The following is a 26119-nucleotide window of genomic DNA, read 5'->3' as shown; positions in this document are numbered from 1 at the left end:
AAGATCCTAAGATTTTCAGTCGAAGTGATGAGAATGGACAAGGTTAAACTAAGTATATGAGAGGGACAGCTCAGGTTGAACAGTTTGAAGACAAAGTTAGAGAGGCAAGGCTACATGTGCAGAGGAGGGATATTGGATAAAGGATTTTGAAGATTGAGCTGCCAGGCAGGAGGAAGGCCACAGAGAAGATTCATGGATTTAGTGGAAGAGGACATGAAGAGGATTGATGTGATGGAGAAGGATCCTAGGAATAAGGTGAGACAGATGAAGGCAGATGATCCACTGTGGTGACCCCTAAAGGGAGCAGCTGAAAGAGGATTTATCAGCATACATGGAAGCTAAAGTTTGTCTTTATACTCTCCTGCTTTTACATTTTCTATTGCAATAACTGCTATTAACTAACTGTTATTTCACTGGCTGTTCTGTCGATCATCTTTGAATTCCACTATGAATGCATCCATAAGTCACCGTTCATGTGGGATATTGCCCTAATATGTTGGACAAGAGGATCTCTTTTCCCAGAGAAACAGTGCACATGGTCTAATATTAGTTATATGACAGTCTGCATTATTGTTTTGTAATCATTGGCTGTGTCAGTTCAGCGAGAGAGGTATTTGTAAAGAAAACTAACTTGTCTCCATTTTTATTTTGTTAAATGCGAACAAAATATAGCAGTACATGTCTGGCCAGAAAGAGAGTACCAATTTGTTTATTTGGTAGTTCGATGAAAGGCTTCAGTTAGTTAAGAGTAAGAAAAAGAAAATTCCGTTCACATTTGCAGTTTTGTCTGGTTATACAATATTTGACATTTTAAAAAACAAACAAAACACAAAAGTTTTTGCAAATATTTGTGGGTGTTTTCTTGTTTTTCGGGTTTTTTTGTACTACTTGTACACTAAAGTGACCCTTCAATGAAATGACCGTACCAGCAGTGGCCCACAGCTCATTTAAGTTTGAGATCCCTGCTTTAGAGTAATCTCATGTGATTTACATGAGCACATCAATATTTTATTTTGAAGGTGAAGACCAGAAGTTGTGTTTCACCCAGGCTGTTTTGACGCTGGTCACAGCCTTTCAAACACAGAACAATGGACCAACTGGGAACTGAGGGGTGAGGATCCTGCGGTGGCGGGGCAGGGACCAGTCAACCACCTCAGGGTGCTGCAAGCTATAGATGCAACCATGAAACCTATGAACACAATATACATAATGAAAACTATCTATATGAACACAAGAGTAAATTAGCTGCAAGGTGAAAGGGTTGCGAGTCACGGAGATATGTTTAACTGGTTCCATTTATTGCCAATACTACTAGACAACCATGCAGAAGAATTGACCAATGAACATCGAGTTATTTTCTGCTAGGACCAATCACCTTCTAGTAACAATCCACAGCGGCGCGCTTTCGGCAGTTCTCAGTTTAGGAGGAAGAAAAGTTAGCCAAGGCAGAAAATTACTCAACACTAACTATATTATCAAGTGGTAAACTGATATCCTTAATCTGCTAGTGGTGGTTATTGAGTAGTTTCATTTGAAATACTTTAAGTGTGTCTTAAGAGCTTCATAAGTTGAGTTTATCAAACAGGCTAATGAAGTTTAGCTTGTCATCTTGCTAATTTTATTTTATACTGTGTCTTTCTTCACAGCCTCCACTCCTGAATATAGTGAGTCTGGTACATTCCTTCAGCCAAAATGGCAAGTGGAAGTTCAGCTTTGGACAGGTAATGCTGATACTTTGTGTTAAAATGTCAAAAGGTTAAGAGAAATTAAAATAATAATTCTAATTTGACAGCGTTCATATTAAAAAGCATTTTGAAAGTTGCTACTAAAGCTCTGGGTGCTCTGGCTGAAGCTAATAGCTTAAGGGTTGTATAATAATTTGATAATAATTGATACCTGCCCGTTTTCTTATCACCCTTCATTTAAATTCACCACAGTAAAGCTGAATTTTTTTGTCTAACTTGTCAATTATTTCCCTTGTCTTTTAGTCTTGAGGAGTTAGAGTCCCCCACTGATTCAGGCAGTGACTATGAGGCCACCATGAAAGGAACAAAGCGAAGAAAACCAGCAGTATCTAAGCAGGTGGATTTTTGTTTTCTCTTTAAAATAACTTTCTGCTTTTTTATTAGTGATTGTAAAAGATAAATCTGACATCACAATAGCTGCAAATGTTGTATTTATAGACCTTTCAGAAATTCCATTTGTGTCACTTGGCGACTGTCAGACGAATACAACTACAACAGAAAAGACATTACAGCCACAGCTATTCGCTTTCTTCTCTTGGCTGCTCCCCTCAGGGTTTGCTACAGCAGATCATCTGCCTCCATCTCACCTTGTCCCTAGCATCCTCCTCTGTCACACACCTGCCCTCTGTATGTCCTCCTTCATTACATCCATGAACCTTCTCTGTGGTCTTCTTCTTTCCTCCTGTCTGGCAGGTCCATATTCAACATCCTTTGTCCAGTGTAGCCATTATCTCTCCTCTGCACATGTCAAAACCATTTCAAGCTTGCCTCTCAAACTTTGTCTCCACATTCTTAATGATCTTCATTTGGTGGCCATATGCCCTACCTTGATGCAATCCTCCCCATTCATCCAGGCTTTGAACTGATGCTAAAAGTATACTAGTTTGTCATATTGTCACTGGGTTTTTCACCAAGATTAAAGACATTAGCAGAAGCATCAGCAAAAATCAAATGCAGCTATCTGCAAGTAACATCCACATCATATCATGTCACCTAGACTTGTTCATCAGAAATATGCGACTAGGTATAAAAGACCTCTGAGCTTTAGATGTCCATTCTGATGGTGTATTCACCATGAAGAGCCTGTAATTCATCACTGATGGTTTCTCACCCCTTTTACACCACCCTTCCCAAAGTTGCTGACTTGTTGACTGTATTGTTGCTGACGTGCCTCCCATGTAAGGGAGGTAAGATTGCAGTAAAACAAAAAGTTAGAGTGCTCTCAGCAAATTACCAATAAAAAAAGAACAATCAAACTGACATCAAACTGACTCCACTTTCACATCAAGTATAAATGTTATAATCCTTTTTTTTAAATGACACTTATGCTTGATTCCTATGATAGTTTTTCATCAATCACTATCCCTATGTATTTGTATTCATTTACAAATTCAGTACAGTTACCACTTACCACTACCTGTTGTTGTCTCTGCCTGATAGCACTAAAATTTTAAAAAATCTTTTGTTTTCTTGGTGTTTAACTGAAGTAAAACATCAAAGTAAGCCAGATATCCACAATACTTTGCTCCAGGTTCTGTGGCCAAACTGGTAATCACTGTGTCATCAGCAAAAAGACAACAACACTATAATAGATGTCTAATATAATTTATTTTGGCATGTTGCTAGTTCAGATGACAAGCAAAATGCATTCTAAATCCCAAAATAAATCTCTTTCATCTCAAGCCACCCAAGAGAACCAGGCATAATGCTGCACTGAAGGGGATGTCCAGCCCCAATGGCAGCTCAGTTCCCACCCCTCCAGGTCCTTCCCCACAATCCGTCTCTCAGGGGACATCCATGCAGCTCTCTGCTAGATCTGTTAGGAGCATGAACGAGGAGAGCCAGATTATCAGCGCAAAGGATATCTATGATGCTGTCTGCTCTGGAAAGAGTGCCATGGTGGTGAGCAAACCCCAAGCAGAGGAGTGTGGAAGGAAGGGGGAAGGTAGCTTAGAGATAAACACATGAAGGGTGGGGGTGCTGAATGAGGCATGTGTAATTATAAGAGAAAGAGGCTGACAATGAGGGGTTATCATGTGCTGTCAGTGGCTGACTGATGTGATCCTACAGAAGTGACTCTGATACATTAAGAGAGACGGGTGTTCTCACTGGACCATGTAGTCAATGATTGACAGCACTTGTCTATCCCAAGTATTGTTCTTGCTATAGCTGCTTTTGGGTAAAGACTACAAAAGAAATGCAGCATAACAAAAGAAATACAGTAATAAATAGTTTGTCACTACAGTGTAGAACTGCAAGACAATGCAGATGGGGACTCTGGGGGGAGGCTTATTATGCACATTCAGAAATTCTGGCAAATGGAAGTTCAAGAAATCTGTTCTGAAAAGGTTTCACAGTTCTCAGCTAAATTTGACTGCTTTACAATAGGTTACACTTCCAGTATCACGAGAATGGCTTCTGTGAAGGAGTGTCTGCCATACAGAATTGTTGGTAAAAACTGCAATTTAATAGATTTAACCAGGAAATAAAAAGATCCCACCTTATAGTGCAGAGCATATAAAAATCCAGTTTTTAAGCTGACATCAGTAATGTTGTTTGACTGATATATTCTTAACGTGTGTATCTGCTCTTTGATCTGAATGAAGCATTTTCACTGGCTGCTTTCTCCCTGTCAATCTTAAGACGGTGGTAGACGAGTGGCTGGACAGCTATAAGCGGAGCCAAGAGGCGGGACTGCTGGTGCTCATCAACTTCATTGTTCAGTCCTGCGGATGCAAAGGTCAGAGGTTAAAAGACAGGCCAGAAGATGGGTAGTAGAGGGGGTGGGGGTGAAAGTTTTAGAGATTGAAATTTTGACTCAGTCATCAATAGCGTTTCTGCTAGTAACCCAATGATGCAATGTTGAGACGAGAAAACTGATATTTTGTAAGAGTGGAATGAAAATGAGAGGAAATCGTGTAGATGAAATTATTACTAGGTGAAGTATTCTAAGTATTGTAATATTAGATTCATCTGAGGGGGGGGGGTCACTTAATTTCCAAATCTGGAACATTTCTTTATCCTTTAACTTTTTTCATGTCCAGGTGTTGTTACCAGAAAGATGTTTGACAGCATGCAAAATGCTGAGATCATCAGCACCCTAACCAAAGAGTTCAATGAGGTGAGGGAAAGGGGAAGAAAGCAGTTCAGCTGTAGTTTGGTTAAAATGTAAAAAAATTGAAAATATAAAGCTTGTTCCTACAAGAATGAAAGTTTGAATCTAGTTTGTAGTCTTTTGTCTGTCTTCTCCCTACAAATAATCCTTCTGGAATTAGTTCAGAAACTTTAATAGCCTTCATGTCTCAAGAGATTGTGATCTGAAGGTTGGAGCACAGCATGATGGAAAACTCTCATTAAAATTTAATGCTGATAAATGGACACATTAATGAGTTAATCACTTTGGTTTTCCACTGATGTAATTGTCATTAGCGGAACAAACCAGAAGTTTGTGCTTCAGATAACTACATGAAGCATAGAATAGGAAGCTTAAAGCTCTTTGTCTCTCTGCTTCACCCCCTTTTCTTCCAGGATTCAGTGAACTACCCTCTGTGCACTCCAGGGCCCCAGCTGAAGCGTTTCAAAGCAGGCCTGTGTGAGTTTGCTAGGGTTCTTGTGCGCTCCTGTCGGAATAGCCTTGTTTATGATGAATACCTCTTCCCTTCCCTGCTGGCTCTGCTCACCGGCCTCTCAGACTCCCAGGTCCGAGCCTTCAGACACACCAGTACCCTGCTTGGTGAGCGATCTGATTCATGTGTATAAAAAAAAGAAAGACATACAAACACTTATAACAGCATAGTTTTTAAACAGAACTCTTGCCATGATTAAGGAAAGGTAGTTCAGTGCAATTTACTTTTGTACTTGATACATAGAGTGCCTTTAATCTGCTAATGCAGTGTGTTAATTAATAGGTTTGTCTTGGGGAAAAAATAGGTAAAATAAAGCTTAGCAGCATGTCAAAAATTAGGTTAGTCTGGGTAGGTTTGATTTTTGGTAAGAATATACTTGCGCTTTTGTACTTGTCAATAAAAAGTACACCTTCTGCAATAATATGTTGTTTGAGAGTACTTTATAGACTTTTCTATCTCCATGTTTTCCTCTGCTAGCCATAAAGTTGATGACCGGGTTGGTGGAAGTAGCTGTACTAGTTTCTGTTCAGCTGCAGACCACCCAGCAGCAATACAACACGGAAAACAGCAAGAGCGCGCACGACAGAGCCTCTGACAGACTGGAGGAACTGCAGGCCACCGTTAGAGAGGTGACACAAAGAAAAACAAAAGTTTAGAGACAGAGCCACTTTTTCGTTAACACATAGGTCACAACATTAAAGCTGTGACATCTGCTTTAGGAAAAAAGTAACTGAAGAACATTTTTTGCAAATATCCCTTAAAATAATTTAGTTATTGGCACCACTACACCAACATTTTCTTCTCTTGTTGCCCAGGTTGTTTAATGGCTGTCATGTTTGAAATAGTTTGTATTTTACTAACAAAATATCCATTCTCTTCCGCTTATCCGATTTACGTGCTTGCTGACGTTTCCTATCTTGCTCATGTTAATTTTTGAGTTGTGCAAGTACAGGGACAACAGGAAGTGCATGCTCTGTGAGGAATAGTAAAATATGTAAAGTAACATTTATACAGTTTTTTGTGTCTATGTTAATCTGATAATCATCAGAGTTATCACCTTTTGTTCTATAAGGACTGGTCGCTGCTATTTATTCTGCCCACTTCAGCAAAAGATGGTTACCACAGCAGATCAATATACCGACAGTGTTGGAGTCCTGGTAGACTCATTTATTTAGTCTTTCTGAACAGTATGTGTGTGTCTGAGTGGCTCTATTTGATATTTGTGTGTTGTAGTTGCGAGAAAACAGAGAGGAGCTGTCTTCCATGATGAATGCCACTTTCCGTGGTGTGTTTGTGCATCGTTATCGGGACCAATTGCCTGAGATCCGGGGAGTGTGTATTGAAGAGTTGGGCCTTTGGTTGAAAATGGACCCTGAGGACTTCCTTAATGACGGATGTCTTAAATATCTGGGATGGACCATGCATGACAAGGTATACACACATAGAGAGGACAAAAAGTGTATGTCCACTGACTTTTGGAAGGGTGACTGCATGTAAGCACTGTTTGTCTGCAAATAGTTATAGCAAAGTCTAGGTGTTGTCTTGTCCTTTTTGACCATTCTATAAACAAATATGTATTTTAAGCTTAATTTCAGCTTAAAAAGTTGATTTTTTTTTTCTCTGGTGAAGGGTGGAATATTAAAAACCCTGACAACTTCCTGTAATGTCATCCCTTTATTCACATGAAACAGCATCATTTGTCACTGAGTGCAACCAACAGTGGAGATGGAAGTAATTATATGTGAAATTCCTTTTTTCCTCAATGAGAACCTTCAATTTTGGTATTCATGCTCTTGTAGACTTCCTACAGACGACACTATGGCAGAATATGTACAGACAAAGGAAGACTCACATTTTCACAAAGAGAAATTCCACTATGTACTGGCTTGAGCACAAGTCTATATTCAGGTTATAGAAAGAGTGTTACCATACTCTGTTTTTTCCTCGCCCTTAGCAAAGTCCAGTGCGTCTGCAGTGTGTGCGTGCCCTACAGGGTCTGTACCAGGAGAAGGAATTCATTGGGCGCCTGGAGCTTTTCACCAGCAGATTTAAAGTGAGGCATCCCTCTGGATTGGACTCGGCCCATTTAATTCTTCTTGTCTCCCTCTTTTCTTTCTCCCCCTTGACTGTCTGCCTGTCTCAGCATCTGCTTTTAATCTATTGTTTCAGCTTTTTCTATTGTTTCTATTTTGTTGTCTGCCTATGTCTTCCCTCCCAGTATTTTGTGCCTCCTCCCTGTATTTTCTTCCCTTTTGAGGTTTTTTTTTTTTCCACCATTCCTGTTTGTTGTTATGGTTTCATCCTTTGTCTGGGCATATGTCTGGGTGCATTAATTGCTGCCAATTACTGATGGTTAATAAGCTCTTTTCAAACATATAAAAACCCTCCTAAGCCACATGTGCTGCAGCAGATAAATGGTATTTATGCCATGGCTTAGTGCCTAATGATGGGGCTCGTGTGTGTGCATGTATGTCTGTTGATGTGGGTGCATTATGCATATCTACTGAATGTCTGTTGGCATGATTGAACAGTATTCTGTTTATGTGCCACTGCATATCTAAATGTCTGTGTGTGTGTTTAGGAGAGAATTCTCAGCATGGTGCTGGACAAGGACCCAGACGTGGCAGTGGAAGTGGTCAATCTGCTGCTGCTGATCCATCAGTAAAGGGCTTTTTCTCTCTCGTCCCCATGCTTTGTTCTCATTATCTGAGGAAAAGTTGGAGCTCAAAGTATACCAAATATAGCACATTTTAATGCCGGAAGTGTATACTTTTGAGTTGCATCACAGAAAAGTCATATCCAATTCTGTGATTCAGTCTTGTTTTCACACATTTAGCATTCGTTTAGAAGTCAGAATAAGAAACTTTAACACCCAGTTTCTTATTTTAAATATAAAGATGCTTACTCAACCAACATATGTGATAGTTCCACATAACTCCTGCAGTCTGCTTGGTCATGATTGCTGATGATTCATAGCATCAGTCGTGATCTAATGCTTGCCAACATCTCACACCTCTGACTGCAGTGAAATTAGATGTTTTTAGGGGAAATCAAAAAGATGAACAAAAATGAACTGAAACTGCTGGTTTTTGAAATGTTTGTCATCTTCTTTATCTAGTGTATGTACCTCAGTTGATCAATATATTTTTATGTGTGTACTTGCAGGAGAACAGATGAAGGACTGGACGAAGAGGAGTGTGGCCACATTTATCCACTGGTTTACGCTTCACACCGAGGTCTGGCATCTGCAGCTGGTGGCTTCCTATACAGCAAGTACGCTTTAACCACACTTGGTCACATACATTTACAGAAGTGTAAATGTTGCTGTTTATTTATTTATTTATTGCATATTTCCCTTTGATTATCTTTTACAAAAATGTTCTAATTTTTGTTGGATTTACTAATTCATTACTGACCCTCAAAAATAAAGTGGAAATTCTATACAAACATGTAGTTTCATTTATAATTGAGTTTTTACTGTTGACCAATCTCATTTGCATAATTTCAACCTGTATTTTTAGTTAATATTATGTAAAATGTTCTTGTTTTTTATTTTATGTGTATATGTTAGGCTGAAAAGTGTGATTACCAGTCACAGCCAGGAGAATGACAAAGGCAACAATGCAGCCTTTTTTCAAATCCTCATCTCCTTCTACATCCAGAGTGAGGTAGTATTTCTTTCTCTCTATGCCCCCTCTCTTTCATTCTCCTCTGTTTGGAATTTAAGGCGATATGAAAGTACAAAAATGCAGAGCGGAGCCAAGAGGATGTTACTCAAGTTGGTCAAACCTGTTAACCTTTCTGTGAACGCATCAGCTTTCTGGCAAGAGTTCATCATAGATTGACAAATGGTGACCCTAAACATCTGTCTAACATGAGGGAAACTAGTCTTGACCAGCGCAGACGCAGGAGGACATGCTTTAACTCTGACTTAATTTCAAATATAGAGACTATATAATACTTATTAACACACTGTAAAATTTTCTTACGAAAAAATTAATCCAACCATATTCTGCTGCTAGTCTGGGGGCAGCAGTCTCGGGGAGACGCCCAGAGCTTGCTGTCCACAGCCACCTCCTCCATCTTCTCTGGCGTGACACTGAGGCACTGAGACAGCCAAGAGATGTAATTGCTCCAGCTTGCCCTGGGTCTTGTATGGGGCTTCCTCCCAGTATAATGTCAAAAACACCTTTGCCAAATTGGCACCCAGGAGGCATCCTTATCAGATATCCAGACCCACCTCACTTGGCTCCTTTGATGTGGAGTTTGATGTGGAGACACATGCTAAAAGATCCATTCTCCTAACAGTTCCATGAGCATGGGGCATATCTGGTGGACAGCCTTTGGCATGTGGCAGGATCTGAGCTGAGAGACTGGGAGACAATGACCACTTTCCTTCTACAAGATGATGGTGAGGAACAAGATAAAACTGTAAACATGACAAGAGTATGAGCCTAAGCACATAGCCATTTTTCCCCAGCACCAATAAAAATGGCAAGTTAGTGATAGCTGCTCCTTTTTGTTCCTACTCTGTTTCTTCAACTGTCTGTTTTTGTGTTGTCAGAACTGATGTATGAGGAGGAGGGTGTGCTCATAGAGCTGATGATGTGTGCGATCAGACAGGCAGCACAGGCAACCCCACCTGTTGGGAGAACTCAGGGCAAAAAGGTGGTGACACATTCAAATGCAAGAATAATGCTGTGTGACTTGTGTTTAATGGAACAGTGGAGGCTGTAAATGAAATATTTTATGACACATTTTGCACATTTTCTCCACTAAACAAATCTTGCCTGTGATTGATTGCTGAATGGTCATGTGGGATTAGAACCTCAGTATGAAGGATAAGAAAATCCAGGAACAAGACAAGAGACGCATCACAACACACTTCATCCCTTTACTGCCACAGCTGCTTGCCAAGGTTCATTTAAATACAAATATTCAGCTTTTTTTATTGTTGCTTTAAATTTTTAAAGAAGAGTTTATGTTTATACTGACCTGCAGTACTCAGCGGATGCAAGGAACGTGAAACTGCTCCTCAAAGCTCCCCTGTACTTTGACCTGGAGATGTACAGCAGCGCTCAGTGGCTGGAAAAGGTAGGAGGACCAGAAATGTGTTTATTGTCGTCAATATGTAATGAAATATATTTAGAAAGTATTTGTGCTTCTATAGTTTTTTTTTCTCTTATTCAGTATCCAAGTTAGTTCACGCTCAATGTGAATTATATGGTAATGATATAAAGAAATCAGAGAAATTAAGCTTAATGGCTTAAAGAGAAAAAGAGGCTACCAATGCTCAAAGACAATTTTATTTCTTTTATTTTGGAGCTTCACTATTATTTTATGATTTAGCATCTTAATATTAATGCAAATATAATATTCCAATATTAGAGGAAAATGAACTGAAGCCTGTCAGGTCTACAGTTAAACAGTGGCTGACTTTCAGGTCATGCCAGCTGTGAGTTTTAAGCTTGCCTGCAGTTAGAGATTTCCTCAGCCAGATGCTGAACCAGTGGTTCAGTTCAGTGTCCTCAAGTGGGAGGGCAAGCGATTTACCTTTAAATAATTACTATCCTAAGCGTTACATTCATATTCTACTTCTTCTGTTCAGCATTTGGACCTGCTGCTGTCCCAGGTATGTGGCATTGTGGAGAAGCACACAGAGGTCGCCGTACTGGAGGCTTGCGCCCACCTGGTCAGCGCTCTCAGCTCCGACTGCTACACCTTCTCCTCCCGCGCACAAATGGCATTCAGCCAGCTGTTTGATGTCCTTACCGAATGTTTCAGCACCTACGTAAATGACCTGCTCCAGGTTGGAGAGTGTGTCAGTGATGCTTGCATACCAGCAGATACATTTTATATTGTGCATGTGCATACTTTATACTTAAATGCAAGTTTTGTTGAAATTGTTGTTTTGTTTTGTTGTTTTTAATCCTCTGTTTTGTTTTGGTTTTTTTGTTGTGAATGAATATAGTTTAAAGGGGATGTACTGTGCTTATTTTTATGTCCATATTTTCATGTCTTGGACTAGAGTAGCTTTGCTTGATTCACTGTAAAATAATCTTAATTAAAAGCTTGTATTGGGCCTCGTTGCTGCCCCTCAGTTCATCCTCTGTCTAACCAATATAGCTAATTTGTCTCTCTTCCCTTTAAGCTGGCTTTGTTATGATTGGCTGCCCTTTGTAAACAGAAGGCTTGCAAAGCACGTGGGTGGGGGGTGGCATTTAAAGCAGTCTGAAAGCTGTGCTGTTTTAGAGGAATTATGTCAGTATGACTCATATGAAACATGTTTAATATCAGTTGTATTTATGAAAGAAAATAGATCAGAAACTTTACAAGAATTTAGTTTGGGTTTTTGTTGGATTGGTGTAGTATTGCATGAGTTTTATTTAGTTTTACTGAAATACTAATAATGTATAATGAAAACTGGAAACAAAAACTGAAATAATATCTATGTGGAACTATTATCTGTATCATTTTGTGTTTGTGACCTAGGGTATTGCAGATGATGATGACACATACAGTGGAGCCACTGCCTTAAAAAGGATTGCTGCCCTTAGCAGGTATGCTGTTATAATACTTGCGACAATAGTGTTAAATAATTCTTACACAGAAGTATGTAACTGTATTGCGTGTGTGTGCATTATTTCCAGTGCTAAGGACCCGACTGCCTGGAAGCTGTTTGATTCCTGTCTTGAGCTGCTGAAGAGCCGGATGGAATCCAGAGAGCTTGATAAGGAGGTTTATGCCAATGTTTCATATTTGAGGGGGAGGATTGTGAATGTCATGACTATTGCAGTGCCATTTTATGAAAATAATAAGTAAAATGGGGAATGTAATGAATTTCTAGTTAACAAAACATGAATGTCATATGAATTGCAAGGCTAAAAATGTGATCCCTTAATTCTCATGTCATGTTTTTAGGTTTTTGTACAGGAGTAGTTTAAGGAAAACATTTTATTCTAATTGAAGGTCAATTTTAACTCTCTTTTGTGTCATTTCAGCTGATGGTGCCAGCTATGAAGTGTGCAGCTTTTCACCTGATGTGGGCCAAAGTGAATGTGGTGAACTCCAAGCCAACTGAGGTGCTGGTCTCATGTTATAAAACCGCTGTTTGTCCTCCAACAAGGTTACAAATGATCTGAATCTTTATTGTCAGATACACATTCGGTTATGGGTCCCGGTAGTGTCAGTCTACCTGCATGAAATAAGCTAATCTGCATGATTAATACTTTCATAATGGCTATCACATCACAGGCAGCCCTAGGCGACCGTGCTGGTGGCCTTCTTGTGTGATTGTTAAGCTTTTCTTGTCTGTGTTGTCGAACAATTCACCAGCTGCGCAGACAGCAGGCAATTAACGCAACAGTCTGTTAGAGTGCATCTGAGCCCACAGCGACACTCGGATATTTATTTCCCACCGCTTCACACTTTTTCTTATTGATTGTCTTCACGTGTTTCCTGTCTCATTCTTGCTTCTCTTTAGTTTCTATTCTGTCTTTCTGAGTTCGTTTTCACTTTTTCTGCTGTTTTTCTCTCACTCATTTTTTACACACACTGAGCATGTCATTATTACTCATGCAGCCATTTGTGTGTTTTTCTCAACACTGTTCCAGAGAGAACACATCCAGATCCATTCCTCTTGCTCAGTTATTTTCATTCCTTGTCTGTTCATGTTTTGATTGATGACTCACACAGCTTTTTCTCTTCCTGTGTGCACTTAAATTGTGTTTTCCCATTGGTATCACATTATTACTGTTACAGTGGTGGATGCTCATTCTAAACAAAGTTTCAAATAATGAGTTCAGCCAAAAGGATCATAACGGGAGAGGAGATAAAACGGCTTCTTGATTAACTGAGGGGCTGTAACAAGGCCTAGATAAAGATAAACAGGGATTTGTCTGTGTGTGTGCGTGTGTGTGTGTGTGTCACAGACTGCTTTGACATAGTTAACAAAGACAGGAGACTGGGAGTGTCAGATTCTACCTTTAAAACTCTGAAGATTGTGTCACCAACAATTCAAAATGTAGAGGTGCTACTTCTAACAGGTGGTTCCATGCTTGCCAAAAGCAAAAGTTTCCTGGGCCAAGTCTGGGAGGAGACACGAATCTCTTGTGAGCTATAGCAGAAAGGGGCTACCTGAGCTACCTGCTGTGGCAACCCTGTGTGAATAAGGGAGCAGCCAAAATAATCTTATCACTTGAAGTGGTTTAATTAGGATTTCTGTTGTTGGTGTGTAGAAGGAGCTGAATTTCTAGGTTAGAAAACTAACTGCCCCAACCCTGCCAACACACACACACGCCTTAGTAAGAAGATAAGAAAATATTTAATCTGTCTTCCTCTGTTATTGTGTGCCTCTCTCACTCCAGGCAGAACTGAAGTGCCTGAAGAAGGAGATGCGGTCGTTCTGCAGAGTCTGTCAGGATTGTTTGTCTTTGAATCAGATAGATATCAGAGATCAAGTAAGAGCTCTTTTTTTGTCTTTCTTCTCCTCCTTCTTCTTCTTTTTTTTACAGTGCGCACCAATCCCATATGTGAAGTACTAGTGAAGCCATATCATTTTTTAACTAAAGGCAACTTTACACTTGGCTATCTGAGACAAAAGTCCATCTTAGGATATTAGTCCAAAACAACAGACCTAGATCACCCTGTGGGACATGACAAAACATAACTTGAAATGAAAGTGTTTGAAAATTACTGCGACTGATCAGTTATGGCAAAAAAATCACAATAATTATTTGGTAATTACTCAGATTACAATTCTTCAAAACAGTACGATCGTGAGTGCTATTGAACCTTTGTGTTTGTTGCTGCTGCTGGACTCCTTGAAGCCAAACTGTTTCCAAAGAGATGGACGGTAATTGTTTTATCTTGATTATTGTGGTTCCTTAATCATTGTAATTGATTTTAATCTTTGAATATTTACACCATCCTGTTTATACCAAAGTCTCAGTGAGATGTCCAGTGTCTGTAAACAAACCATGGAGAACATGGTATACAGTGATGCACAATATATTGGCCTGTGTGAAATTGTCAGGAAAAACACCTACCCTGGTGGTATGGAGGTGAAAGGATTAAAAAGATTTGTGAGGCTTTGTTTGCAGTGATTTTTTTTCAAAACCCATGAGCTGATAAAATTCATTTATTTACTTAAACCTCATTTCAGCAGATGATTGCAATGGAGTCTTATATTTAAAAAAAAAACGAGAAAAAAAACCCCTTAGACTAGTTAGACTGTGATGTATAATAAATTTGGGCTTTTAAAAACAATCAAACTTTAGTGAAGAGCACAAAACACACTAAATAAGTTTTACTCAAACATGTTGGGGCTGTGTGTAATGATGGATGCAGCCACCATTGCATCACACTCAGGCTAGTAAAGTCCTGTGATGATGCCTTTGATGTGTTGAAACCAGAGACGATCTGTGACGGTTGATGAGACTAAGGAACAAGGTAGTGCCACCCGAAAGTGCCACCTTTTGACTCTAGTTTGGCTCACCATTTACAAAATTAGTCGTGCTTGGCACATTTTGTTACGTTTTTGTATTAAAACACAGATATATATGTTAATTTATCATGTTATTCTTTTTGTTGTCATCATATAAACAAACATAATCAGATTTATAGTCTATAATTTTCTTTACAAACTAAATAGTTACTCATCAGTTTAATTTCGGAGTCATATAGAGCTGGGTCTTGATATTTGGATAACATAAATTCTGTCCTTCTCTTACAGGCATTTGAGCTGTTGTGTGACTTGCTGTTGCTGTACAGTGTGGGTTCAGTCCGCTCCGAGCCCGCCCTCCAGGCACTGGCCCACCTGCCATCTGATTCTCTGCGGTCCGAGTTGGCCGCTTTCCTTCTGGACTATGTCTTCACTGACACTGAAGACGTCGAGCTCCATGGCATCTTGGCACCAACTGAAAAATGTACGCCTACTCTCAATAAATGTTTGCATGAACTGTGATACTTTCCAGAAGCAATTTGTCGCTTTGTCAGCCAGTGTTGACAAAGTGACAACACTGTTAGCAGATGTCAGAATGAACTGAATAATGAAAGGGGTGTAGTTTTTATTAGCTTGTACCATATTTTGGAAACTGCTTAGTTGTATCACTGCCTGTGGGTACAGTTTTTGATGTCTTATTTTAAGTCTTCTTCTGTATCCACTTTCTGTTCCATATTTTATAATGTTCTGCCAAATATCCCTTTCATTCATGCTCTTATAGACCCCACAGCATGCTTTCCCTCTATCTCTGCATTTCTAAACTGTTAACTCCTCATTTCTGCCAACCTGGCTCTCCTCTTTAGCTGAGGACGAGGAAGAGATGAAGATACGTCTTCTTCAGAAGAAGCGCAACCAACTTGCTGGCTACTGTAAGCTGGTCATCTACGGGGTGCTGGACCTAACTGCTGCCACAGATGTCTTCAAGCACTACAACAAGGTGGAGGGATTGTTGGGTTTTATCAGCCCAGCCTATCACATATGACCACAAACACATTATATTTACATATATTACAATTTTTACTGTTTCTGTATCACAGTCGTGCGTGAATGTAGGCAAAATGTGTTAAAAGGTAAAGTCGTGACTTTAGTAATCTAATTGGAGATCAGTCGTTGGACCGACATTCTTTGGGGGAATTAATTGGGATAGAAAGACGGGAAGCAGATTCATAAAAAAAGTAATAATGGAGAGGATGTGTAAGAGCGTGGAGGAGGGTGAGAAAATCTGTTTTAGAACCACCGAGGTGCTGGGAATGAGTCAGAGAGAACGGTTGCTAAAAGAGGCACAGGTGACTAGAACAGAGTGGGTCCGATTAATTTTTTTCAGACATTTATCAGAGCTGTTAATTAAATAGATTTGATGTTTTTCTGGTTTTTGGTTTGTTTGTTTGTTTTTCCGCTAGTACTTTAAGGACTTTGGTGACATCATCAAAGAGACTTTGAGCAAGAGCAAGCTCATCAACCCCGTGCAGAGTGCCAAGACTGTCTGTCTGAGTCTGCAGCAGGTGTGCACTTGCATGTCACTGTAATCTTTTGTATTTAGTGTAGAGGTTATCAAACTGTGCAGTGCGCCTCCCTGGCACAGTGTAGGAGGCTCACAGCGGGGGCACAGAAGGAGAGAGGTGAGATGAAAAGTGCATGCTGGTCTTCTAAAAACAACACAGTTATTAGTGTTTCAGTCTGCAGTAGGTACGTGATAGGTAGATGCTTTCAAACTCTTCAACTTGGGAGTCATAAATCAAACAATATTTAAGATTTGCTGTGACTTATCCAATCGAAGCATAACAGAGTTAGTTTTCTTCACTATAAAAATAGCCAGTTAACTAGTTTTGTATATTTGTGGGTACACTGCTGACAGGAACAGATATCACCTAATGGTTGTACTGTTTGTATTACTGTTTATCATTTCATTTGTTACTTAAGCACATTACAGTAGTCTGATGATGATTTTCCCTCCGTTTTCACGTTAAAAAAAATTTTTGTTGTTTTTTTATAAAACACCTACCTAAAGTATACAGGGCTCCATATCAGTGACATTCTTGTATGCAAGGACGAGTGTCACATACACAATAAACTTTGTGACTTTGTGTGTTAGCTGAAGTACATTCTGAGTTGTTTTTCCAATTTAAATAACCAGCTGCACATATTTACTGTCTCTTAATTTGAAATTAAAACACATGTTCTTCATTTTCGTGGGTTATGTGGGAGTTCTCTTCTATAATTGCAAGCAGTACTTGAATTACTTAAAAGTTTGCAGCCTTAACTAACCAACACAGAATATTTGTTTGTGCATATCCAGATATATATCGTGCCTTTTATGCAACATGTCTGTGTGTGCTCAGCTGTTTTCAGAGATGCTCACGGAGCACCACAGCAGGCAGGATCTCACTGAGATTAGAGACTTGGCCAAGAGGCTTGCCATGAGCTTTGGCATTGATCTTCATCGTGTCCGCAAACCACTGGTGGCCCTGCACATGTCAGTAACACACATTTCTCTTGACAAATGCACACAGGCCAACCTTACCATGACCTAGTTTACCTATTTATTAATTTTTTCTGTTACTTCTATGGTAGCATTTTTAGAAGCGGCTACAGTTTCACATAGAAAAACGCTACTTTATGGCAGAAATCATCTGTAATAATTAACTCAGAGCTAGTAAGAAATCATCAGATTTGAGGACTGTAAAGAGAAATTACAGTATTCTTCACACTGTGGTTGTTCATTTTGTGTTTCTCTTTATGTCAAGAGATTATGTTTGTGTTGTCTTTCTTTTTTTATCAGGGACGGCATACGTTTCGCATTTCGGGACCCACAGGAGGGAGAGGAGCCAAATCCAAATGTGGCCTTCTTGGAGATCCTCAGCGAGTTCAGTTTTAAGTTACTGCAGCCGGACCGCGCCCAGCTGTGAGAAGCAAAAACACACAGACATGCTTACTCGTAACACTGCACATGTATTTCTGTATGTTATACATATGGAGGAAAAAAATCTCACTTAGCAACAGTCTGAGAGAGAATACTTGTGATGTCATGAATCCACATGAATTATATTACAGGTGAAACAAAATAAAACAGTGTCTTCATTCTTGTTACATACTCGTTGCGTTGATCACATTTAACTTAGATTCACAATTATTTGTTCAATTCCAGTGAAACTGAAAATGAAATGCAAACAAAGGTTTCCTCAGTCTTTGTCCCATCCTGATTCTCTGTCATCTCCTCCCAGAGCTGAGTTTCTGAAATCGGCATGTCCCAGTGCTGCCCTCTCCTGGCCGCCAGTCAAACTGTATCAGCGTTCTTTGGAAGCTCGCTCCACCTCTAAAGCCACTGAACAGGAGGGAGGTGACGAAGTCCCTTCTCATGACATGCCTGTAGTGAAACGCAGGAGGACCACAGCTCAGGGTGATGCACATGCTACACAAAACACTCTGCATGGATATACTCTATGTCATAGCAGAAATAATTATTTTTTAAAAATGCTTAGAAGTGGGAAGTCAATTTAATTAACCTTAATTTAATGGAAAATTCAGTCTTACCCTGTCTTATGGTCAGAGGGCGAGGGTGAGGAGAGGTATATGATTGTTGGACATGACATATGCCAATGAAGTGCTCTTTAATCCTAAGAAGTGTCTCATTATTATTTTCAGTATTAGCTACTATTTGCCAATGAGGCTATGTACAAATTGATGAAAAAAAATGACACTGGTGCACTGGTTTGCACTACCACCTTACAGCAAGAAGGTTTGAATCCACCTTTCTGTGTGGAGTTTGCATGTTGTCCCCATGCCCTCTGTTTGTTTCTCTGGGGCAGCCCTGAGATGAACTAGCTAGCTGTCCAGGGTGGACAGCTAGCTGGTTCGCCCCATGTAAATGGATATGTGGAAGAAAATGGATTGATTAATATTTGGGGCCATTCAGAGGACGAGTGACCCAAATGTCAGGAAAAAGCAGTTATCGTAATCAGTTATAATAACAAGAATATTATTCTTTTTCTTTTTAGCACATGAACCATCTGTCCATTATTTTCTTTCTGTTGTTGGTTTGGGTTGGGTGGTAACTTATGGAGTTGATCTGAATTTGAGTCCAGGAATTGCTGTAATGACTCAGTACCATTAAGAGAAACAGTGCAAAACTGTCATAGTTGTTCAAAATACAGTGATGTAAATTTAATAGCATTCTTCACATTTCGAAAGCCTTAAAAACATTTATTCTTTGGTATTTTTACTTCACATGTACATTTGTGTTTGGGAATCTGCTGAATTCTGCAGGAAGCAAATTTGCTACTTTACCTTGTCAATTAAAGCGTCATCATCTTTGTGTGGTGACTTGTCTCTCCTGCAGGTTCAGCGTCCACCACCAGAGGATCCTGGTTGGACAACAGCAGCATCCAGAGCACCCTGCACACCCCAGCCTTCACCTCCACTGTCCAGAAGCAGCCCGCCAAGCGGATTGCATCCAGGAAACCAAGACCCGTGGAGTCGGATATCAGCAGCACCTTAACTGAGCCGGAGTCAGAGGATGAGTTCTCCCCAGGGTAAGTAAAATTTTATGATCAGCATGTCTGCAGTATCTGCTGCCTCTGATTCAATTGTAAATTACTGCCATGGGTCAGGTGATTTCATGTCAGTACCTTTCTTTTCTGTGTGCTGTGTTACTGGTCAAAAGGGCAATCAGCAAAAGAAGGAAGATTAAAGCTCCTGCAGAGTTTTGCTTATGATGAAACAAATTTAATTTCCCCTGTGTATTAAGGCATAATCATAGACACAGAATACAGCAGGTAGACAGTGAAGTCGGAAAATTGTCTTCTGCTGCTCTCCAGGTTACAAATGCGAAAAGTGAAACCCAACAAAAGACGGCTGGCTTCCTCCAGCAAGAACACCCCCTCTCCAAGGCAGCAAGACCTGAACTCCCACCTCAACTTGTAAGACTGATTTTTAGACTGTTTAATACTTACTATTAAATTGTGAATATGTTTCATTTTACAAAAGCTATTTTCAACCAGAAATAATCACAGAGTGGATCTGTGTGTGTGCTTCGCAGGCTTTCCCTGATTGAAGACTACATCTCAGAAAGAGATGAGGACGAGATTGAAGATTACCACAGTGATTCTGACACTGGATACACACTGGTAAGAACAAAAAAAAACCAAATACATCATATTTACTCTACTTTCTCTCATGACTGTGTAATCTGTTTTAGCAACACCTGGTCAGCTAAGGTACAAATGAATTAATTCTTTAAAAGGAACATATACTTGTTACCACAAATTCATTTTGGTCCTTCAGTGACCACAGTTGTAGGATCTGTGCAGAGAAAAAAATATGTACAAAGCTATTTATGATGAGAGGAAAAGAAGCACATGTGTGATGTTTTGAACTTTTCTTCTAGTGCTATATTTATACCCTTTGAATACAAATATGTTACATAAACCTAAATCTAGATTAAGTACAACATACCTTGAAAACTAAAACTTGTTTGCTTGCAGCCTTCCACACGTCACACCTCACTGAGTGTCCTTGACGAGCTCTTTGACTGAGGTTAGCGGTGGATCATCTGTTCAGGACTTCTACAGTTTCAGTGTGACGAATATTAAGAGCCATCTGTTCTTCTGAATGACACCAAGTTCACCTGTCAGACCTGTTTTTGTCTCTTAATTTTGTTGTTGATTGGGAAGTCTGGAATTAGAAGCTGTTCTGATGTATTAATAGGAATGTTTTGAAAATAACGATGTTCAGAATAAATGTTTCACTAAAGTTGGACTTGGTTCCTCTGTCTTTCCTCAGCTTTTACGAGTTTCACATTTTTCAAAATAGCCTTCACTGTTGACATCACAGTTTGTTTTTGTTTTTTGTTGAACACCTTAATGTATATCAAAGATGCCTGATTTTACAAAGCAATACTAAAAGTAAGGCATTACAATGTATTGTTTTAAAAATGAACAAACTCAAAATGTTATTTACATACACTGAAGCACTACTAGTTATTCCTGTTTGTAATGTGTGATTTCTTTGCTTTATTTCTAGGTCAAAAAAATCACTAATAAACAAGATCAAAAAGAGTAGACACTATAGTAAATCAATGAATTCCGAGGGTATCCTTTGTAAAAGATTAATAAAAGTAACAACATGCACAAAGTAACACATATTGCTTTGTAGTGAATTACACCATGAAGCAGAAGGAGCTTAGAAAAACAAGTGGAAGGAATCAAGATATACGGTGGTATTTTACAGTGATCAAAAACCTTAAGAATCAGCTTTAGGTTTTCTCTATTTAATTAATCAAAACTTGAGGTTATTTATCTAGAAATTTTGACTTTCTCTGAAATGGCTTTAAAGTACTTGTCTGTCTTCCTCCCCTCACCCTCAACTGTTGTGATAAATGGCTAATTTATATAACTACTGTTGTGATTCAGCACTGTATAAAGAAAATGAATTGGGCAGGGGGTGATGATTATTAGGCGTCTCAAAATGTAGTCCTAGGTGTAAGTAACTTAAAGTTGAGCTACTCAATAAGTCAAACAGTGGCGTCGTTAGGCCTATTTTAGGGGTACTGAAGCCCCCTAAAATATTCTTAAGCCCCCCTAAATAATTTGGTGGGTTTTTTTTTTTTTTTTACATAACTTGCAGACAAATTCAATATAAAGATGCAGGAATATGAGTTTAAAGAAATAATAATATAAACCTGTCGCTATTCACATAAATATGATCATAACTCGGTTGGTCCCTTTCACTTTACACTGTTAAGGTAGCATCAGTGCTTCGTTATCCAATCCGTTCCAGTTGTTCACAGGGGACATCCACATTACTTAAAATCCAGTCCTCGTTTTCACTGCTACTTTACACTCCGCTCGTATACACCTGCGGACACACTAGCGTACATGCTGCAAACAGCATGAAATCATGGATATACGCAAGTTTTTCAAGAAAGTAAGTCTTCATCACTGGCTGGTAGTAACAATTAGTTAGCTCCAGCTAACAGCAGAGAGTCCCATGTAAATAATGAACCAGGTGCTCCCCATTTTGATAAATAAAAACCTGGCTAGCGCACTAAGTTAAATTGTTAGGTTAATGTTAATTTCTGTCACTCGTTTTAGCTCTGAAAAATCGAGCTGAGCTCATTCAGGTATGGTTATCATCAGTGGAAATAATAATAATCACTCCTCCATCCCTAAAACCGGTTGGAGCGGCACGCTCTGTTTTGCATAACTACTTCTAAATCCCGGTAGCACTGCAACCACATAAGCTAGCGCAATAATTTTTTTTGCATATGAAACCGGAGGAGTTGTACTTACATCTTATGCCATCAGCTTGTCCTAGGTCACGGTTTCCTTCCACATATAGCTTTGCAAAAACTGCATAAAAAGCACTTGCAGCAACAAAAACATAATATTCCAGAAACAGGCTTTGCCGATCTGATCAGCTGTTCGTAACACTTCCTACGTCCATCAGGGCGAACTATCGCACGTCCGGCATGACCTGCCCGAAACCGGAAGTGACGTCATTTTGCGGAAATGTAGTTTTTTACCATCAGGTCCTTGCGAGCCTATACTGGTGTTTTTAGAAGTTATGTTTGACTTTATGACTTTTTGTGTCGTTTCTGGGATGCTTAGGACTCATATTGCACTGCTGGAAATAGTTTATTTTGATGCATATGCTGTCTTTTTGCAAATTTGCATTATAATATTTATTTTCGTTTTTCCTGCAGTATATAAAAATTGGTGTATTTCAAAAATAAAACTATGAAGACACTTAAAATAAATTTCCTGTGGTGGGAAACTATTTTGTGCAACTTTTTTGTATTTACAGTTTTGAGGGATAAGCCTCTTAAATTTCTCTAACTAGAAATATATGTTAAAAAAACAAAAACGATTTTCAATTTTTTTGTAGTTTATTGCACTTTTTTGCAATTTATGTAATTATTATATACTTAATGCATACATATTATTAAAATTTGGGCTATAATGGTTGTATTGATGTATATCAACTTGAAATGCTCCAAAAAATGGCACTACACCATGTAAAAATATGATATAAGCCCTGGCGGACTTGGTTCTATGCTAGGTCTTAAAGGGTTAACCTGCAGGAGTCAGGGCAGAGGAGCACAGAGAGTGAGAGGGGAGAGACCTCTGCTGGAGAGGTGAGTCAAAGATTTCACAGGATGGAGTCATTTGTGATGCAGACAGTCGGATTAGAATTTTATGGAACTCAATATGGATATGAAATATGAAACATTTCAGTCACGGTACAACATATAAGACCTGTTTAACTTGAGCTTTTATTTAGAAGAGTCAAGGTTAGAAAGTAGAGAGAGCAAAGATATATATATATATAAGTCAAATTAGCCTGACTCACATATTTTTGAGGGTTCTATTTTAATATTACTTCAAGTAGTTTAGTAATATTTTTCAGGGCTTTAAATTGCAACCATTTTAGTCACATGCGTGCTCAAAATGTAATATTTGTAACTTCAAAATATTTGGGAGCAACAAATTACTGTGGCGCGTGAGCAGAAGTCATGATATTAGCAATTTACATTACAATTCAGTATGTTTTAATATATCTTGAAGGGTGAGGCAGAAGGAGAGGCTGAGGGAGAAAAAGGTCAACAGGCAAGTTCAAGTCAGAGAGAGCAAGGAGAGACAGAGGAGCTGCAGCAAATGGATCGAGAGGCAGAGGAAGATCAAGTTATTACAGAGAGAGGAGAGCAAACAGGCCAAGAGAGGGAAAATGATGAAGCAGCTGCAGCAACTCATTCTACTACAGGGTTTGATTTAGGTGACAAAGACACAGGGCCCAGACAGGTAAAGCTGAAGAGCTGTCCACATGATACTTTTGGTACACAGAAGCGAGCATTTAACCACAGCTGGTTTGAAAAGCACAACTGGTTAGAATATTCAGTCAACTAGAATGCAGCTTTCTGCTTCCCATGTAGAGTGTTTGGCAAAAACATCAAACATGATAGTTTGGTCAGTAGCGGTTGCAAGAACTGGAAGAAAGCTTTAGTCATCTTTGGCAAGCATGAGATGGCTCAAACACATAAGGACAGTGTTGTTACATGGAAAAGCTACCAGGGAACTAGCAAACAGGGAAACGTTGCACAGATGATAGCAACTGCAAATGTGAGTGAGATAGTCGAAAGAAGAGAGTATCTCAGACGAATTGTTGCAGTAACCTCTATGTTAGGGAGACAGGGACTCCCTTTTCGTGGCCATGATGAAAGTGAAGACAGCCCAAACAGAGGGAATTTTCTTGCGTGCATGGAGCTTTTGAAGGCGTTTGATCCTTTTCTTCAAAAACATAATCCCCCATCAAATGCACAGTATATCTTGCCAACATCCCAGAATGACATGATTGACTGTTGTGCCCAGGAAGTTACTAGTGTCATTGTATCTGAAATGACAAAGTCTAAAGTCTATGCCATCATGGCAGATGAGGCAAGGGATGAAAAGGCAGAGCAGTTAGCTGTTTGTGTCAGGTACGTGTCAGAGGGGGCAGTGAAGGAGCGTTTCCTTGCACTAGCAGAGATAAAATCATTTGATGCCCAGTCCATTGCAAATGAGATTCAGCAGCAGATCCAAAACTATGGTCTTGCAGAGCTTAAGTGTGTAGCACAAACATATGATGGTGCAGCCGTTATGAGTGGCTCCACTGGAGGTGTACAAGCACATTTTAGAAGGCTCCATCCTGAGGCTATCTATGTGCATTGTTATGCTCATCAACTTTTGATGAGTTTTGTGCAATACTTGCAAGGCTGTCCCAGAGGCTGTGGAGCTTTTCAGCTTGTTGGAGTGTGTGTATTCTTTCTTCAGCACCTCCCTAGTCAATCATCATAAGTTCATGGAGACTCAGGCAAAGCTTGGATTGACAAAAACTGAGCTTGTGCAACTTTCAAACACTCGTTGGGTATGTCAGTTGCGATCAATCAGTGCAGTTCTTGAGACATTGCCTGCCATTTTGGAGTGCCTATCTGCAATTGGATCCCCCATAGCTGTTGGTCTCAGAGCAAAGCTCTACAAGTTCTCAGCAGTCTATGCACTACTGATGTTTCAGTCGATTGTGTCTGTAACCGAAGGACTCCACAAATTCCTGCAGAAAGAGACTTTAGACCTGGCAGAAGCTTTTATCTGTAAACAAGCTGAGTGTGACACACTTAAGGGCAAACACTCAGATGCATTTGCTACAGAGCTGTATGAGAAAACCAAGGCCCTGTGTAACACCCACAGTATCCCTGAACCAGGTGCCAAGACAAGGCACAAACAGAGGAAAATGGAGGATTTTGTCCTGGAGGCAACTGTGGGTTCACGCACTGAATTGAACAACTCAGACACATTGAAAAGAGAGTTACTTTTCCCTTGTGTGGATCGGATGGTTGGCGAGCTTGATCAAAGATTTTGCAGTGTAGATGCAGGGCTGCTAAAAGGCATCCAGGCATGCAGTCCTAAATCTGAGAACTTCTTGAGTGAACCACACTTGAATGAACTTGCAAAGCACTACAGACTTGACCTGAAAAAAGAGGAGGTTCTGGTGGCCAGAAACTTTCTTACGCGGAAAACAGAGGCTGGATGTCCACCCAAAAATATGTTGTCTGTGTACAACCTCCTTGATTCAGACATGTTTCCCTCTCTGAAGGCAACCATCCAAGTTGCCCTAACAGTGCCTGTCAGCAGCTGCTCGTGCGAAAGGTCCTTTAGTGCACTGCGTCGGCTGCACTCCTGGCTGCGTCAAACAATGGGTCAGAAAAGACTTCACAGTCTTGCAGTCATGTCTATTGAAAAAGACACGCTTCAGCATCTGAGTCAAAACAGAGTGATTGACCGATCTTAAAAACAGACGTTATTCTTTGATGCTTCCACCCACCAAGTAACTGGTGATTGCAGCCATAAAAATGATGTACTTTTTTATTTTCAGTTTTTTTCTTGTTATTGATGCAGCAAACACATTTCCTCTGTTTTCTTGTTGCACTGTATTATAAAACAGACTGAAATAAAACAATAGATCTATTGGTGGCCTAGGATGTTTAATCTGTCCAAAAAAGTAGGAAAACAATTTCTCAGTCTTGTTTTCTGTTTGTGAAATTTTGTGCTCATTCACTACGTTCGTTCACATCGTGTGCATCTCTTGGGGGCTAAGCCCCCCCTGTCCTTAAAACCTAGTGACGCCCCTGAAGTCAAAGTTTTATGACAGGCACTTTTAAGCCACAAACAAGCTTCCATACAATCTAATGCCAATTAAAATGTGCGACATTTTCATTA

General features: G+C 39.6%; 1 protein-coding gene and 1 pseudogene across 5 annotated transcripts; both read left to right on the top strand.

The window, feature by feature from the left end:
* The first annotated feature begins 1341 nt into the window (after window positions 1-1341).
* On the top strand, window positions 1342-20627 carry stag3 (STAG3 cohesin complex component). Of its 5 annotated transcripts, none has more exons than XM_084952044.1 (32): window positions 1342-1482; window positions 1647-1721; window positions 1989-2082; window positions 3429-3647; window positions 4389-4485; window positions 4790-4866; window positions 5274-5478; window positions 5849-6000; window positions 6605-6802; window positions 7326-7424; window positions 7953-8032; window positions 8537-8644; window positions 8943-9039; window positions 9680-9782; window positions 9936-10039; window positions 10197-10289; window positions 10373-10465; window positions 10980-11192; window positions 11864-11931; window positions 12022-12109; window positions 12373-12453; window positions 13738-13830; window positions 15105-15297; window positions 15677-15810; window positions 16274-16375; window positions 17213-17346; window positions 17653-17775; window positions 18095-18270; window positions 19210-19402; window positions 19688-19789; window positions 19909-19996; window positions 20354-20627. In XM_084952044.1, exons 2-32 carry the CDS (start codon window positions 1693-1695, stop codon window positions 20402-20404), a joined length of 3687 nt encoding a protein of 1228 aa, XP_084808170.1. In that variant the 5' UTR covers window positions 1342-1482; window positions 1647-1692; the 3' UTR covers window positions 20405-20627. The 5 variants fall into 5 exon arrangements, with proteins under 5 accessions (XP_084808170.1, XP_084808172.1, XP_084808173.1 ...); XM_084952045.1 differs by having other exon boundaries at window positions 1343-1482; window positions 10980-11180; XM_084952046.1 differs by lacking the exon at window positions 7326-7424.
* Window positions 20628-23890: 3263 nt separating this feature from the next.
* On the top strand, window positions 23891-25691 carry LOC146392698 (zinc finger MYM-type protein 1-like; annotated as a pseudogene).
* The last annotated feature ends 428 nt before the right edge of the window (window positions 25692-26119 follow it).

This window comes from Perissodus microlepis, chromosome 2 (assembly GCF_051167445.1).
Source record: "Perissodus microlepis isolate ML-2025 ecotype Zambia chromosome 2, ASM5116744v1, whole genome shotgun sequence".
Taxonomy (NCBI): domain Eukaryota; kingdom Metazoa; phylum Chordata; class Actinopteri; order Cichliformes; family Cichlidae; genus Perissodus; species Perissodus microlepis.
Note: the sequence above shows the minus strand (reverse complement) of the source record. Positions and strands in the feature narration are given on the sequence as shown.